Raw genomic sequence first — 16,009 nt, 5'->3', positions numbered from 1 at the left:
CAAAATCCTTTGTGTTTATGATTATTTTAGTACAAATGTACTTCCAGAACTTTTAGTAAGATAACTGTTCCAACGTCTGTGACAGTTATAGTATCTGCCCTTATAAAAGTGATGGGTTCCTTCTAGAACTTCATCTGAATCCTAAAACCATGGCATGAGGACATAATAGATAGTTAATAAGCAAAACTAGCCAGTCAGTAACAAGGGGAGTTGAGTATAGGAGCAAAGAGGCCCTTCTGCAGTTGTACAGGGGCCTGGTGAGACCACACCTGGAGTATTGTGTTCAGTTTTGGTCTCCAAATTTGAGGAAGGACATTCTTGCTATTGAGGGAGTGCAGCGTAGGTTCACGAGGTTAATTCCCGGAATGGCGGGACTGTCATATGATGAAAGATTGGAGCAACTGGGCTTGTATACACTGGAATTTAGAAGTATGAGAGGGGATCTGATTGAAACATATAAGATTATTAAGGGATTGGACACGCTAGAGGCAGGAAACATGTTCGCGATGTTGGGGGAGTCCAGAACCAGAGGCCACAGTTTAAGAATAAGGGGCAGGCCATTTAGAACGGAGTTCAGGAAAATCTTTTTCACCCAGAGAGTTGTGGATCTATGGAATGCTCTGCCTCAGAAGGCAGTGCAAGCCAATTATCTGAATGCTTTCAAGAAAGAGTTAGATAGAGCTCTTAAAGATAGCAGAGTCAAGGGATGTGGGGAGAAGGCAGGAACGGGGTACTGATTGTGGATGATCAGCCATGATCACAGTGAATGGTGGTGCTGGCTCAAAGGGCCAAATGGCCTACTCCTGCACCTGCACTTATTGTCTATTGTCTATTGTCAAATGATGATCCTCTTCAGGATATTTGTAACTGTGATGGTGTTTGCAACTGGAATACATTGTAGAGAGAGTATGCTCATGCAATTTAGCAGAAGGAACAAAGGCATAGACAATGGAACAAATTCAGAAAATGGAGGTGCAAAGAGACTTGGGAGTCCTGGTGCAGGATTAGCTTACAGGTTGAGTCAGTAATAAGGCATGCAAATCCATATTAGCATTCACTTCGAGAGGATTAGAATATAAAAGCAAGGATGTAATTCCAAAACTTAATAAGACATTGTTCAGACTGTATTTGGAGTATTATAAGTAGTTTTGTGCCCCATATCTAGGAAAGGATGTGCTGGCATTGGAGATGGTCCAGAGGAGGTTTGCAAGAATAACACTGGAAATGAAAGGGTTAACGTGTGAGGAGCATTTGGTGGCCCTGGGGCTCTGCTCACTGGAGATTAGAAGAAAGGGGGAGGGTGTGTGGAAGGAGTATCTCCTTTGAAACCTATGGAATGTTGAAAGGATTAGACAAAGTGAACGTGCAAAGAATGTTTCTAATATTGGGAGAATCTATGACCAGAAGGCACAGTCTCAGAATAGAAGGAGGTCCCTTTCGAACAGAGAAGAAGAGGAATTTCTTCATCCAGAAGATAGTGAATCGGTGGAATTAATTGCTCCAGACAGCTAAGGAGGCCAATTCATTAGGTGTATTTGAAGTAGAGGTTGATAGGTCGTTGATAGGACATCAAAAGTTAGCCGAGAAGGCAGGAAAATTGGGTTGAGAAGGATGATCGAATGGCAGAGCAGACTCAATGGACCAAATGTCCTTATTCTGCTCCTATTATATGTCTTACACTCCTATGGTCTTATGGCATAGAAAAGCTGCCAAATGTCAGGAGCAGGTAGGACTGGGAGAATAGTTGCAGTGCTGGGGTAAGAATAAAAGGATCTGACCTCTGAGAACTTAAATGTTACTGAGTCTGGATTAGCAGAATTACTGTTGTGGTGGATGATAGAAACATCACCAGTAGGAATGGATCAATTCTTCACCTAATTTTGCCAACAAAACAGCCACTAAAATGTATTCGTAAACTTATTTTGTCATTTATTTGTGACATAATTCTTTTACAGGCCAGTCAGTACTTATACCAGAGGAATCCAGGCTGAAGATTTACACATTTTCTTTAACAACAGATAGAATTGGATGATGGTACTAGGCAATAGAGAAATAGAACCATATATTTTCTCTTAAATAGATTATTTTAAGGAAACAGAGTTGATGCGAGCACTGAAAGTGAATTGGTCAAATTAAAAAATGTATTACTTTCAATAAAAATGTGTTAGTTTGAGTAAAAAGTGCAGTTTCAATTGAGTAAAGGTACATCAATTTCATGAAGTATTGATTTTATACCACTTGCTTTCACACATTCAATTGGATTTATCTAATGGGTTTGCACTGAAGCACAGAAGTACGAGAGGACTCTGCAGACATGGATTTCCAACTCGTTTCTGCATGTAGATCATGTCATTCTTAGAATGTATTCCCAATTGACACATCGAGCCAGGAAAAAAAAAACCCAGACTGTATATAGCAGCAAGCTGAAAATGACAACCACTCATTTGACTCAACAAGCCTAAGAGTTTATATTTGGATGGTCTAGACCAATGAATTAGTTATAGCTTGAATATCCAAATTACTGCCAATAGTGCAAATCAGCTTCATTTACTGCCTCTCCTTAATAGAGTTTTATAATTAAATGTGATTAGATTTCTAGGATCACAGATGCACATAGCAGGCTGTTCTGCTCATTATGATTTTGCTAGTTCTTTGAAGAGATGTCATGTTTGGTTCCACTTGCCTATTTTCTGTCCATCACCATGTAATTCCCTCATCTTTAAGTGCCAGTCCATTGCTCTTTTTAAAATCATTCTTCATCATCTCCCACTACTTTTAAAGATAATCTATTCCAGATTCCTTTATCTCCATGAGTGAAAAAAATCTCCTTGTCCCTCCTCCAACTCTGACATTTTCCTAATGCTGCTAAGCTGGAGATTCTAGTTAATAAACTACTCCAGGGTGGAAATAGGTCTCCACCAATCAAATCTCTCATATTTTTATTTACTTTTTGAGATACAGTGTGGAATAAGCCCCTCTGGCCCTTCGAGCCATACCACCCAGCAACCCCCAATTTAACCCTAGCCTAATCATGTGACAATTTACAATGCCCAATGAACCTACCAACTGGTACATCTTTGGACTGTGGGAGGAAACTGAAGCACTTGGAGGAAACCCAGTCAGCGGTGGGAATTGAGCCCAGGTCTCTGGTACTGTAAAGTATCGTGCTAATCTCTACACTACCATGCTGTCCCATTTTGAAACTGCTGTGTCTTTATAGAAATGCGCAGGATGACAAGAGGCACCCATGGAGTGACTAGCTGGAGTCAATTCCCCAGTGCATATATGGCTACTATGAGGGGGCAGATCTTTCAAGGTGACAGGAGGAAAGTATAGGGGGAGATGTAGAGCTTGTTTATTTTTTGCATAGAGAACAGTGGGTGGGTGCAGGAAACACATTGCCAGGGGTGGCAGTAGAGACAGATACATTAGTGACATTTGTGAGACTCTTAGACAGGCACATGGATGAAATAAAATTGGAGGGAAGGGTTAGATTGACCTCAGAGTAGGTTAAAATGTCAACACACTATCAGAATCAGATTTAATATCACCGGCATACGTCGTGAAATTTCTTAACCTTACAGTAACAGTTGAATGAAATACAAATAAATAAATATAGAAAGAAAGAAACTGATTTACATTATGTATATATGTCTAATAAATAGTTAAGTTCAAATAAGAAGTGCAAAATCACAGAAGCAATAAAGTAATGAGGTAGTGTTCATGGGTTCAATTTCCGTTTAGAAATTGGATGGCAGAGAGGAAGAAGTTGTTCCTGAATCGCTGAATGTATGCCTTCAGGCTTCTAAGCCTGCTTTCCGATGGTAACATGTGAAGAGGGCATGTACTGGGTGGTGGGGATCCTTAATGATGGAGGCTGCCTTCCTGAAGTGCTGTCCCTTGAAGATGTCTTGGATACTACAGAGGCTGGCACTGCGGTAGAGCTGACTAATATTATAAGTTTCTACAACTTATTCCGATCTTGTGCAGTAGCCCACCACCCCTCCCCATACCAGACAGTGATGTAGCCAGACAAAATGCTGTCCATGGTACGTTTGGAGGTCTTCAAGTGTTTTAGTTGACAAACCAAATCTACTGAAACTCTTAATGAAATACGGCTGCTGTCTTGCCTTCTTTATAACTGCATCAATATGCTGCGTCCAGGTTTGGTCCTCAGAGACGTGGGCTAAAAGGCCCGCACCTGCACTGCTATTCTATATTCTATGAGTTTTAGGAACTCTCTTCGAGACACAGTATTGATTAGAGTGGTATGAAAGTTTGCCATGAATAAGTGCGGATGTGGATGTGGATTATAGCCATGATCCCACTGAATCAGAATTAGAATCAGGCTTATTATCACTGATATTTGTCCTGAAATGTGTAATTTTGTGGCAGTGGTACAATGCAAGACAGAAGTGACTGTCAGAGACAAATAAATAAATAAACAAACAAACAAAGAGTGCAAAAGGGCAATCACTGTGTATTCAATATTTTAGTAATAATTGAGTAACGTTGTAAACATGTTGTTTGACTGAGCATTCTTGTTTAAATAATTTATTAAGGGTTACATATAAGAGTATGTGAATAGCTTATTTCATCATGCCATGACATCCCAAGTGCACATCTCTCTAAAAGTAACAACAAAAGTAGAGTACACCTTTATCCCATTCTCCCCGTATTTTTCTTTCAATTAATTTCTGGAGTTAAAAAACTTAACAGTGGCGATGAGGAAGTTGTAAATGTACCTCGCTGTTGAAGTGGAGAGAGATGTTTGAGATAATAAAATAAAAAATCACAACACATGTTCTTTGGAAGGGAAGAGACAAACAAGTTAAAAAAAAAGACAGAAATTGGATGAATTCATGGGTTCATAAGCGGTGAATACTGGATGATAATAATCATAAATAAAAAAAGGAGAAATGGCTGGCTAAATTATAAAGATTGACACATTCAGTTGCATGAGAGATAACTAGATATTGTACACTCAGCGAATTGAGCTGTATTTTGAAGCAAATGAAATAGCCAATGAGAAGCAAGTGCCAGCTTTGCTGAGTGCATTGCATTTAAAGGCATACAGTTTGCTTTGAAGCTTAACTGCTCTAACCAAACCAGCCAGAATGAGCTTTGTTGATATCATGAAAGAAATGCAGGAAAATTTAGACTCATTGGAATTGTTGATTGTTGAACACTTTAGGTTTCATAAGCAGAATCAAAATGAAGTGGAGTCCATTTCAGCGTACATAGCTGCATTGAAGAAGTTATCTGTGCATTGTCAGTTCAGTAATCGGCTTTATAATGCACTAAGCAATCATTTAGTTTGAGGAATCTTACAAGAAAACATTCAAAACCAGCTCCTAACTGAAGCACAACTTACATTTATGAGCAGTTGAAATAGCAGTATCAATGGAAACAGCAGGCAGCAATTGAGTTGCTGTCAGGAATGAAAGTGAACATGAATGCAATTGCAACATCTGAACAGAAACCGGCCTGGCCAAACAAGTTGTGTTACTGTTGTGGCAGGGGCTCACATACATCACATCCATCAGACCAATGTAAGTGTAAGGTGCAAAGAGCATGTCAGGTAGACAAAAGTAAATGGACTGCACAGGGAAGAGAAAAAAATAAAAAGTCAAGTTGTTCATTTCAAAAAGAGCACTAATCTGCATGCTGTTGATTTTAAAAAAAGCCTGATAATGATGAGTGACAAAGGATGGGGTAACCTTGGGACTTGCAATGTGAAAACTAACAGGAGACAAGCAATATGGCTTACACTAGAAGTGAACTGCAAATTAATTAAAATGGAATTGGACACTGGCACAGCTGCTTCAGTCATTCCACAAATTGAGTTTGAAAGGCATTTCAAAGCTACTGAACTAAAGCCTGCAGTTATCTAATTAAGAGCTTGCACTGGAAAAAAGATAACTCCTGTGGGAGTGATATCCAGAATAGTGTACAACCAACAAGCCACACTGGGTGGCGGGCAAGTAAGGAGATAAGGTGAGGTAGGGAAAAGAGGATGCCCTCTACTGTCGTGATGAGCCCACACTCAGGTTGGAGGAACAACACCTTATATTCTGTCTGGGTAGACTCCAACCTGATGGCACGAACATCAATTTCTTAAACTTCCGGTAATTGTCCCACCCCTCTCCTTCAACAGTCCCCATCCCCTTTTCCTCTCTCACCTTATTTTCTTGCCTGTTGATTGCCACACTCTGGAGCTCCTCCTCCTTTTCTTTCTTCCATGGCCTTCTGTCCTCTCCTATTAGATTCCCCCTTCTCCAGCTGTGTATCTGTTTCACTAATCAACTTTCCAGCTTTTTACTTCACCCCTCCTCCTCCTCCTGGTTTCACGTATCACCTTGTGTTTCTCCTTCCCCTCCCCCCACCTTTTAACTCTACTTCCCATCTTTTTTTCTCCAGTCCTGTTGAACGGTCTCAGCCCGAAACGTCGACTGTACGCTCTTTCCCATAGATGCTGCCTGGCCTGCTGAGTTCCTCCAGCATTTCCTGTGTGTTGCTTTAGATTTTCATTATCTATAGATTCTCTCATGATTAGGCTAGGGTTAATCGGAGCTGAGGGGTTGCTGAGGCAGTGTCCCCACAGGCTTGAAGGTCCGGAAGGCCCTATTGCATGATGTATCACTGCATCAATAAATACATTCTGTGACTGTTGCTCAGTGGCTGCCGAATAAAGCTTTAAAAAGTTATCAATTGAAACTTGAGCTGTTCTTTCTCTTATCTGATAAAGCTTCTAGCAAAGCAAGGTTTATAGCTATCAAACAACTACATCTAATGCTGTGGTCTGCAGTAGGATGATTGTTTGAAGATTGTTGTCTCTTTCTTGATACAGAAAAACATTTTCCAAATCCTTTGCGCAGTTTTGAATGTGGTGCTAGCTTGAAACATTGTAAGAGTTTAGAGACAGAAAAATCAGAGTGGAATGAAAAATGAAGGTGGCAGGCAGCTGGAAGCTTGAAAGCTTGAGTCACCCTGAGAGACTGAATGAAGGTTTCTGCAAAATTAATTTCTCCTTTGTGAAGGAGGTGATATGCTTTCTGAATACATTAAGTTGGAAAAAAGTGCAAGTGCTTCTTTGCCTGAGTATTGGGTCTCTTGATCTCTTGATCTTGATCATCAATTCTACCAGCGCTTTTGATAAGGTGAGACATGAATAGCTTATAAAAATCCTTCAGCACTTGGACATTGATTTGAAAGATATCAGAATCCTCACAAATTTGTATAGGGAACAAATAGCAAGAATGAGAGTTGAAAATGAGACAAGTGATTTTGTCCAGATTAAGAGGGGAGTCATACCAACTCTCGCCCAACCTATTCAGCCTTAATAGTGAGAAGTTTCTAATGGAAATTAGCAGTATTCCAGGAGTGAAAAGTAGCCGATACAATTTGAACAATCTAGGATAGGTGACACAGTGCTGATAGCAGTGCAGAAAGAGAAGCTCCAAGTACTAAATAAAGTCATCAAAGAAAGTTCAGGGAGAGGATTGACCAACAACTGCAAGAAGGCCAAATGCATGGTTGTTACAAAGAAAGAAATACAGAAATTTCAACTGAAAATGGGCAACAAAACAATTATACGAACATTCAATTACTTAGGGAGCATGATGGTACGGCTGATGTTGAAAGTAGAGAAGGATTGGGATTGATAAATGTCCATTCAAGAGTTTGAGCATTTAAAGAAAGACATCATTTCTATGGGTAGGAAACTCAGTGTTGTGGTGCTACATTCATTCCACACTAACATATGGAAGCAAATGTTGGGCAGTGTCAAAGCAAAATGAGGGAAGACTTGAAATCGCAGAGATGCATTTTTTGGGAACAATGATGAAAATCTCGTGGAAGGACAGAGTAACAAAAGAGGCAGTGTTGCAAAAAGCTGGAATAAGAAAAGAAGCTGATATCATCCATTAGGAAACAGCAGCTGGAATTTTCTGGGATATGTATCGAGGAAAAAAAGAAGCTCAAACATTTTGCAGTGACAGGAAAAACTGATAGAAGAAGAAGCTACAGTCAATAGTGCATGATATTCATGAGTTACATCAAGGGATGGATGGGCAAAAGTTGTGAAGAGCTTATTAGAACTTCTCAGATTAAAACCAGATGGAAGACCATGATCACTCATGTGATATGACACAGCACATAATGATGATGACAACGATGGTGGGGAAGAGATAAAAGGCTGGTATTGTTTCAAAGATAACATGTAAATTGCTGTTGTGGCCATAGTTTTGAATCCAGAGGTTAAAATAATAACTCATCCAACAGCCCATTCCCTTAGCAACATCCCAGCCCAACCCAATCCTCACCTTTATTACCACTGCTCAAAATATGGGAACTTACTTGGAAAATCAATTGATACTTCAGCTGGTATTGGAAAGTTTATATTTTCTGAAGCCAGAACAACTCTCAATAGTATAAAATACACTCAATACCTAATCAGCCAATCAAGGCAGTAACTCAGAGCAGCTCGGAACAGCTTTTTCCCCTCTGACATCAGAATTCTGAATTGTTCATGAACCCATAAACACTATTTTTGCTGTATTTATTTATTTTGTAATTTATAGTAATTTAATGCCTTTTCACTGTACTGATGTCACAAATCAGCAAATTTCACGTCATGCACTCAGTGACTGTTTTATCAGGTACGCTTGTTCACCTGCTCATTAATACAAATATCTAATTATCCAATCAGATAGTGGCAACTCAATGTATAAAAAATGCAGACATATTTAAAATGTTCAATTGTTGTTTAGACCAAACATCAGACTGGGGAAGAAATGTGATCAAATTGACATTGACCATTGGACTGATTGTTAGTGCCAGAAGGAGTGATTTGAGTATCTCAGAAACCGCTGATCTCCTATAATTTTCACACATGACAGTCTCTAGAGTTTACAAAGAATGGTGCAAAAACAAACAAAAAAAAAATTCCTGTGAGCTGCAGTTCTGTGGGAGAAAAAGCCTCTTAATGAAAGAGGTCACAGGATAGCCACTGTTGTTCCACTGTTTAAAAATGGCTTTAAACATAAACCAGGGAATTATAGGTCAATGAGTCTGACATCAGTAGTGGGAAAGTTATTGGAAGGTATTCTAAGGGACTGGACATGTATTTGGATAGACATGGACTGATTAAGGATAGTCAGCATGACTTTGAGCATGATAGGTCATGTCTAACCAATATTATATAGTTTTCAAGGAAGTTACCAGGAAAGTAGATGAAGCCAATTCAGTGGATGTTGTCTACATGGACTTTAGCAATTGGTGCTGGATCCTTTGTTATTTGGCATCTCTATCAATGATCTGGATGATAACATGTTAAATTGGATCAGCAAATTCACAGATGACACCAAGACTGGTGGTGTAGTGGACAGTGAGGAAGGCTATCTCGGCTTGTGGAGAGATCTGCATCAGTTGGAAAAAATGGGCTGAAAAATGGTGGTGGGATTTAATGCAGAAAAGTGCGAGGTTTGCACTTTAGTAGGACCAACCAGGGTAGGTCTTAAACAGTGAACAGTAGGGTACTAAGCAGTGTGGTAGAATAAAGGGATCTGGGAATAGAGGTCCATGATTCCTTGAAAGTGGTGTAGCAGGTAGATAGATAGGGTCACAGAGAAAACTTTTGGTACATTAACCTTCATAAATCAATGTATTGCGTATGGGAGATGGGGTGCTATGTTGACAGGGATGCGACAGTAAATTAAATAACCATGTATTACAACTATAGTGTGCAGAAGAGCATCTCTGAATGTACAACATATCAAACCTTGACATGGATGAGCTACACCAGCAGAAGACCATGAATGTTCACACAGTGGCCACTTTATTAGGTACAGGAGATACCTAATAATTGGGCCACTGATTGTATATGAAGTAGATAACTTAAAAACCCTGAAAATTCTTGCCTCATTTTGATTAACGGTGAAAGTTGCAACATCATTAAACAAAAAAAGAAATCACATCCATGCCAATGTGATTTACAAATTCTCCTTTAAGGACACCCCAGTGTACATGAGGAATTATAGAGCCAGACATATATTTAATGAACTCGTCTTTATGCTATTATCATAAATCTACAGCTTACAATAGGCTGTTCTCAGCTAAACTCAGGTTAATTAGAAAGGCCAAGTGTACAAAAGAACCACTTACACACACATTATCGGGTTCAATAATCTGCTTTCTGCATTGATATATCATTCCATATCTCATGATATCAGCAGTGCAGTTTCAGTATTTACAATCTCCCCAGCAAATGTGAAGTTGTTATTCATGAGCTAGAGCCATAGATCGCTGGGTTCCTCTTGATGTTGCTGTGCTGAAGTATTGCACTAATTAGATTATTGGTCCTAGTTGATGCTGCCTTGCCAAGCACTGAACGAATTAAGGGGAAAAAAGTTATGGTTAAAAGCATCAGTTCAAAAAGTAAGCATGGTGTAAATTTGAAGTTTGACTTATTTAATTTAACATATATATATATATACATATATAATTAAATAAGTCAAACTTCAAATTTATATATATATAACTATATATATGATTTGTACTGCTGCAGCAAAACAAATTTCATGACATATGCCAGTGATATTAAACCTGTTTCAGATTCTGAAATTAGGGTTTCATATTCCCAATCTCAGTTGTACATGGTCACTACTTCGTAATTTCCTGTATGCCACCTTCTGTACAGGCACTCCTGTCCTGGCATCTCTTTATGGACATGTAATCAATCAATGTATATAAGCTAACTAATGTATTTATATTCATTGTGTTTCTTTTTGTGTTGCATCAGATCTGGAGTAGCAATTGTTTGGTTCTCCTTTGCATTTGTGTACTGGAAATGACATTAAACAATAGAAATTCTTAAGATTTTTTTATGATTAGTTTTATTTGTCACGGATACATCACAGCCTACAATGAAGTGCATCGTTTGTGTAAACCAAATTGGCAAGGATTGTACTGAGCAGCCTGCAAGAGTCACCACAGCTGCAGCACCAGCGTAGCATTCCACAACTCACTAACCTTAACTATGTGTCTTTGGAACGTGGGGGATAACCAAAGCACCCAGAGGAAACTCATGTAGTACAAGCTTCTTACAAACAGTAGTGGGAATTGAACCCCGATCTTAGAGTTCGCACTGGAAGTGTTGCACTAAGTGCTATGCGACTGTGCCAGGCGCTGCCTTAACCCCACCACGAAGCTTTATGTGTTAGAAACCATTTTGTATTGATGTCATCGGAATGTGGCAGAAAGTTGCAGGAAAAGTTCATTCAATTCCATGAGGTAGCTCCACCATCCAAAAAAGTCTTGGCAGATCTTCTACTTCAAATGTTCTTGTTTCATCCCCTTATTCTTTGATTATCTTAATATCCAGAAATGTATCCACAGACTCTCAGGGATACCTGGACTATTCCTCTTCCCACCCTGTCTCTTGCAAAAATGCTATCCCCTTCTTGCAATTCCTCTGTCTCCGCCGCATCTGCTCTCAGGATGAGGCTTTTCATTCCAGGACGAAGGAGATGTTTTCCTTTTTTAAACAAAGGGGCTTCCCTTCTTCCACCATTAACTCTGCTCTCAAAAGCATCTCTCCCATTTCCCGCACATCTGCCCTCACCCCATCTGCCCGCTACCCCACTTGGGATAGGGTTCCCCTTGTCCTCACCTACCACCCCACCAGCCTCCAGGTCCAACGTATAATTCTCCGTATCTTCTGCCACCTCCAATGGGATCCCACTACCAAGCACATCTTTCCCTCCTCCTCTCCTTCTGCTTTCCGCAGGGATCGCTCCCTATGCGACTCCCTTGTCCATTCGTCCCCCCCATCCCTTCCCACCAATCTCCCTCCCGGCACTTATCCTTGTAAGCGGAACAAGTGCTACACCTGCCCTTACACTTCCTCCCTCACCACCATTCAGGGCCCCAGACAGTCCTTCCAGGTGAGGCGACACTTCACCTATGAGTCAGCTGGTGTGATATACTGCGTCCGGTGCTCCCGGTTGGCCTTTTATATATTGGTGAGACCCAACGCAGACTGGAACACCGTTTTGCTGAACACCTATGCTCGGTCCACCAGAGAAAGCAGGATCTCCCAGTGGCCACACATTTTAATTCCACGTCCCATTCCCATTCTGATATATCTATCCATGGCCTCCTCTACTGTCAAGATGAAGCCACACTCAGGTTGGAGGAACAACACTTTATATACTGTCTGAGTAGCCTCCAACCTGATGGCATGAACATTGACTTTTCTAACTTCTGTTAATGCCCCTTCTCCCCTTCTTACCCCATCCCTGACATATTTAGTTCCCCCCCTTTTTTTCTCTCTCTCTCTGCCCATCACTCTGCCTGTTATCCATCTTCCTCTGGTGCTCCCCTCCTCCTTTCTTTCTCCCTAGGCCTCCCGTCCCATGATCCTTTCCCTTCTCTAGCTCTGTATCCCTTTTGCCAATCAACTTTCCGGCTCTCAGCTTCACTCCACCCCCTCCGGTCTTCTCCTATCATTTTGCATTTTCCCCTCCCATTCCTACTTTCAAATCTCTTACTATCTTTCCTTTCAGTTAGTCCTGACGAAGGGTTTTGGCCCGAAACGTCGACAGTGCTTCTTCCTATAGATGCTGCCTGGCCTGCTGCGTTCCACCAGCATTTTGTGTGTGTTGCAGAAATGCATCCATCTTTGTTTTGATTACGATTAATGATTTAGCCTCCAAATCTCAGCCAGTAGAAAATTCCAAAATGTATTGAATCAGTATCAGAATCAGAATCAGAATCAGGTTTATTATCCCCGGCATGTGACGTGAAATTTGTTAACTTAGCAGCAGCAGTTCAATGCAATACATAATATAGAAGAAAAAATACAATAATAGCAAATAAATAAATGAATTACAGTATATATATATATATATATATAAAGTGAGGTAGTGTCCAAGCATTCAATATTCATTTAGGAATCAGATGGCACAGGGGAAGAAGCTGTGCAGGCTTCTGTAACTCCAACCTGATGGTAACAGTGAGAAAAGGGCATGCACTGGGTGCTGGAGATCCTTAATAATGGACACTGCCTTTCTGAGACACCAGTCCTTACTAACCTTAACCGTACATCTTTGGAATGTGGGAAGAGCACACAGAGGCAGCCCAAGCAGTTACTGGAAGAACTTAGAAAACTCCTTAAAGATAGTGGCAAGAATGAAGTGCCGATCAGTGATTGCTAAAGCTGTAAAGCAGATTAAGACTGATTGAACGATCTGCCATTTTGCTGCCTCAAAGTGGGTTTCAGGAGGCGAGCGGCCTCAAGGACAAGAGGTTAAAGATAGGGGGTGAACCAGTGATTGAGTCCATTTGTTGCCAATCTCACTGATTTAAGTGCTGAGGAAAATTTGAAACATCGAGGCAAGTGTGGAAGGCAAGCGAATGTTTTGCATCGTTTACCAGTTACTCACTTGCTGCTGAGTGAGGAGAATGGCTGCATGTAATGGTCTGTCTCTCTCCCTCTAACTCACTGCTCCTGAGGGGGAAGGTCCCAACATTGGAATGATCTCTCCCTCGATTCTGTTAGAGGATGGTACTAAAGTCCCGGGCCTGTGGTTTATGGACAGTAGTTCGATTAGACTCTTTCAATCTTGTGTTTTTGTGTTCTGTGCTCTCGCCTCTTCTTTCTTGTTGTTGTTAGCTGGCTGGTGGCATAGTGGTATTAGTGCCGAACTTCGGAGCGAAGGCTCCTGAGTTCGAATCCAGCCAGCCCCCTTGCACGCTTTCCAACTGTGCTGGGTTGAGCGTCAAGCTAGCAACTTGGCCTTGTAAAAATAAGAAAGCCTGCTAAGAAACTTCTTTGTTTCTTTGTTTTATGGCTGTCCGAAAAAGATGAATCTCAGAGTTGTGTACTGTATACATACTTTGATAATAGCTGTACATTGAACCTTGAAATTTCTAGATCATATTCCAAGGCGACTGCCGTTTACAAATTCAACATTTTATTTATCAGTGGGAGTTTCATTACAGATATGTGATGGGCTTGCCCTTGTGCACAATATAAGACCTGCAGAGTTTTATCCCTTTTGATAATATCGGCAGGATCTTGGTCTGCTACTGACGGATTTGATCAGACGGAAGAGACATTTTTCACAGGTTATGTTATGCCAGCACATGTGCTATAATAATTCAAATAAAGTGTAGAAGTGACCCTCACATTCCAGATATTTGGGAACGGAAACTTGCCCTTCCTGAATTCACAGATCACTGACTAATAATTGAGCTATTGAATCAAGTTCACTCTTGCAGAATTTATGTGAAGCCAAAGTAAATAAACGCAAGCAACAGACACAAAACTTGGCAGGTCAGACAGCATCTATGGAAGGGAATAAATAACAAAATGTTGTGCTGAAATCCTTCATTCGAATTAGAAAGGAAGAGGGCAGAAACCAGAATAAGAAGGTGTGGGGGAGGGGGTGGGAATGGGAGGGAGTAAAGTGAGAGGGGACTGAAATACCAGAAGTTGGAGAAATAGATGTTCATGCCATCAGGTTGGAGGCTATGCAGACCGAATATGAGGCATTGCTCCTCCAACTCAAGTTTGGTCTCATAGCAAGAGAGGCCAAAGATGAACATGTCAGAATGGGAATAGGATGTCCAATTGAAATGGGTAGCCATAGGCAGATCCTGTTTTTTGCAGCAGCAGAGCGAAGGTGCTCTAACCATGTGCTCCCCCAATCTGCATCAGGTCTCACTGATGTAGAGGAGGCCGCACTGGAGTACCGGATACAATAGATGACCCTGAAAGACTTGCAGGTGAAGTGTCACCTCACCTAGAAGGACTGTTTGAGGCCTTGAATGGTGGTGAGGGTGGAGGCTTTGGGACAGGTGTAGCACTTGTCCCAGCTGCAGTGATAAGTACCAAGAGGGAGGTCAGTGGAGAGTGAAAAGTGGACAGACTTGTTTTCCAATTTCTGTTTCTTGACACGTGCAGTTGATATGGTTTCACATGACAGTAAATCATAAAATAGATAGGGTTTGTTTTTAGGAATGCAAGCCTCCCACCTCCCGTAATACAGGGGACACCTGGATAATAATTTTCAGAAAATAAATGATCCAACAATGATTGAAGCAAAGTATATAACTAAATGCCTGGTAACATTTGGCCTGGTCTCTGTATCTATCTATCTATCTATCTATCTTTCTCTCTCTCACTCACTCTTTCTCTCTCCTTTTCACACTTTTTCTCTTTCTTTCTCTCTCTCGTTCACTCTTTTCTTTCTTTTTTTCAACAAATATTCGAAGATTTCTATTTCCAAATCACTTCTTGGTTGATTTTACCTCCCATTCTTCTGTGATTTGGTGAACCTTGATCCATGACCTTTCACTTTGCTTTTTCCAATAATATTAAGTATCTGCTCCCTTTTAAAAGTTATTTTAAAGTGAACACAGCAGAAATTCTTTGATTTATTATCTCTGTAACATCAATACATTGGGAAGAGGAGTGAATATTTTTTTCTCTTTTTGACAGAAAGTGAACAATTAGGTGTTTTACCTAGTCAAATTAATTAGCCTATAACTGTGGGATGTCTGTCGATTTGTTGAAGCTAATGTAATTGATTGTGGATATTTTTTTCATTTACACAGGGACTCCAGTGAATCGGATTCCCATCATGGCTAAGCAGGTGTTAGATCTGTACAGTCTGTACAAGCTTGTCACTGAAAAAGGCGGCTTAGTGGAAGTCATCAATAAAAAGATCTGGCGCGAAATCACCAAAGGCCTCAACCTCCCTACCTCTATTACCAGTGCTGCTTTCACCTTGAGAACCCAGTAAGTAATGCAAACATGTCTGGCCACTGATTTTACAATGCAACATATTTGCAAGGATCATAATACAGAAAGGTCAGCTGTGGCTGTACAATGTGTAATATCTCTGGATTGAGAAACATAGCTTTCTGTTTTTGCAGTATGATTGGTCGAATGGACTAATTCTAATCCTATATCATGTAACCAATGGTCAGTCATCTCCAGAGA

General features: G+C 40.6%; 1 protein-coding gene across 1 annotated transcript in view; it reads left to right on the top strand.

The window, feature by feature from the left end:
* arid3c (AT rich interactive domain 3C (BRIGHT-like)) overlaps positions 1 to 16,009 on the top strand; it is a 544,829-nt gene that overhangs the window by 465,190 nt on the left and 63,630 nt on the right. The window contains exon 4 of the mRNA XM_073065285.1: positions 15,622 to 15,805. Within this exon, the coding sequence (XP_072921386.1) occupies positions 15,622 to 15,805 (184 nt within the window). The remainder of the gene's footprint in view (positions 1 to 15,621; positions 15,806 to 16,009) is intronic.

Source organism: Hemitrygon akajei, chromosome 13, assembly GCF_048418815.1.
Source record: "Hemitrygon akajei chromosome 13, sHemAka1.3, whole genome shotgun sequence".
NCBI lineage: Eukaryota > Metazoa > Chordata > Chondrichthyes > Myliobatiformes > Dasyatidae > Hemitrygon > Hemitrygon akajei.
The sequence above is the reverse complement of the archived record's forward strand: the minus strand, read 5'-3'. Positions and strand labels throughout refer to the sequence as shown.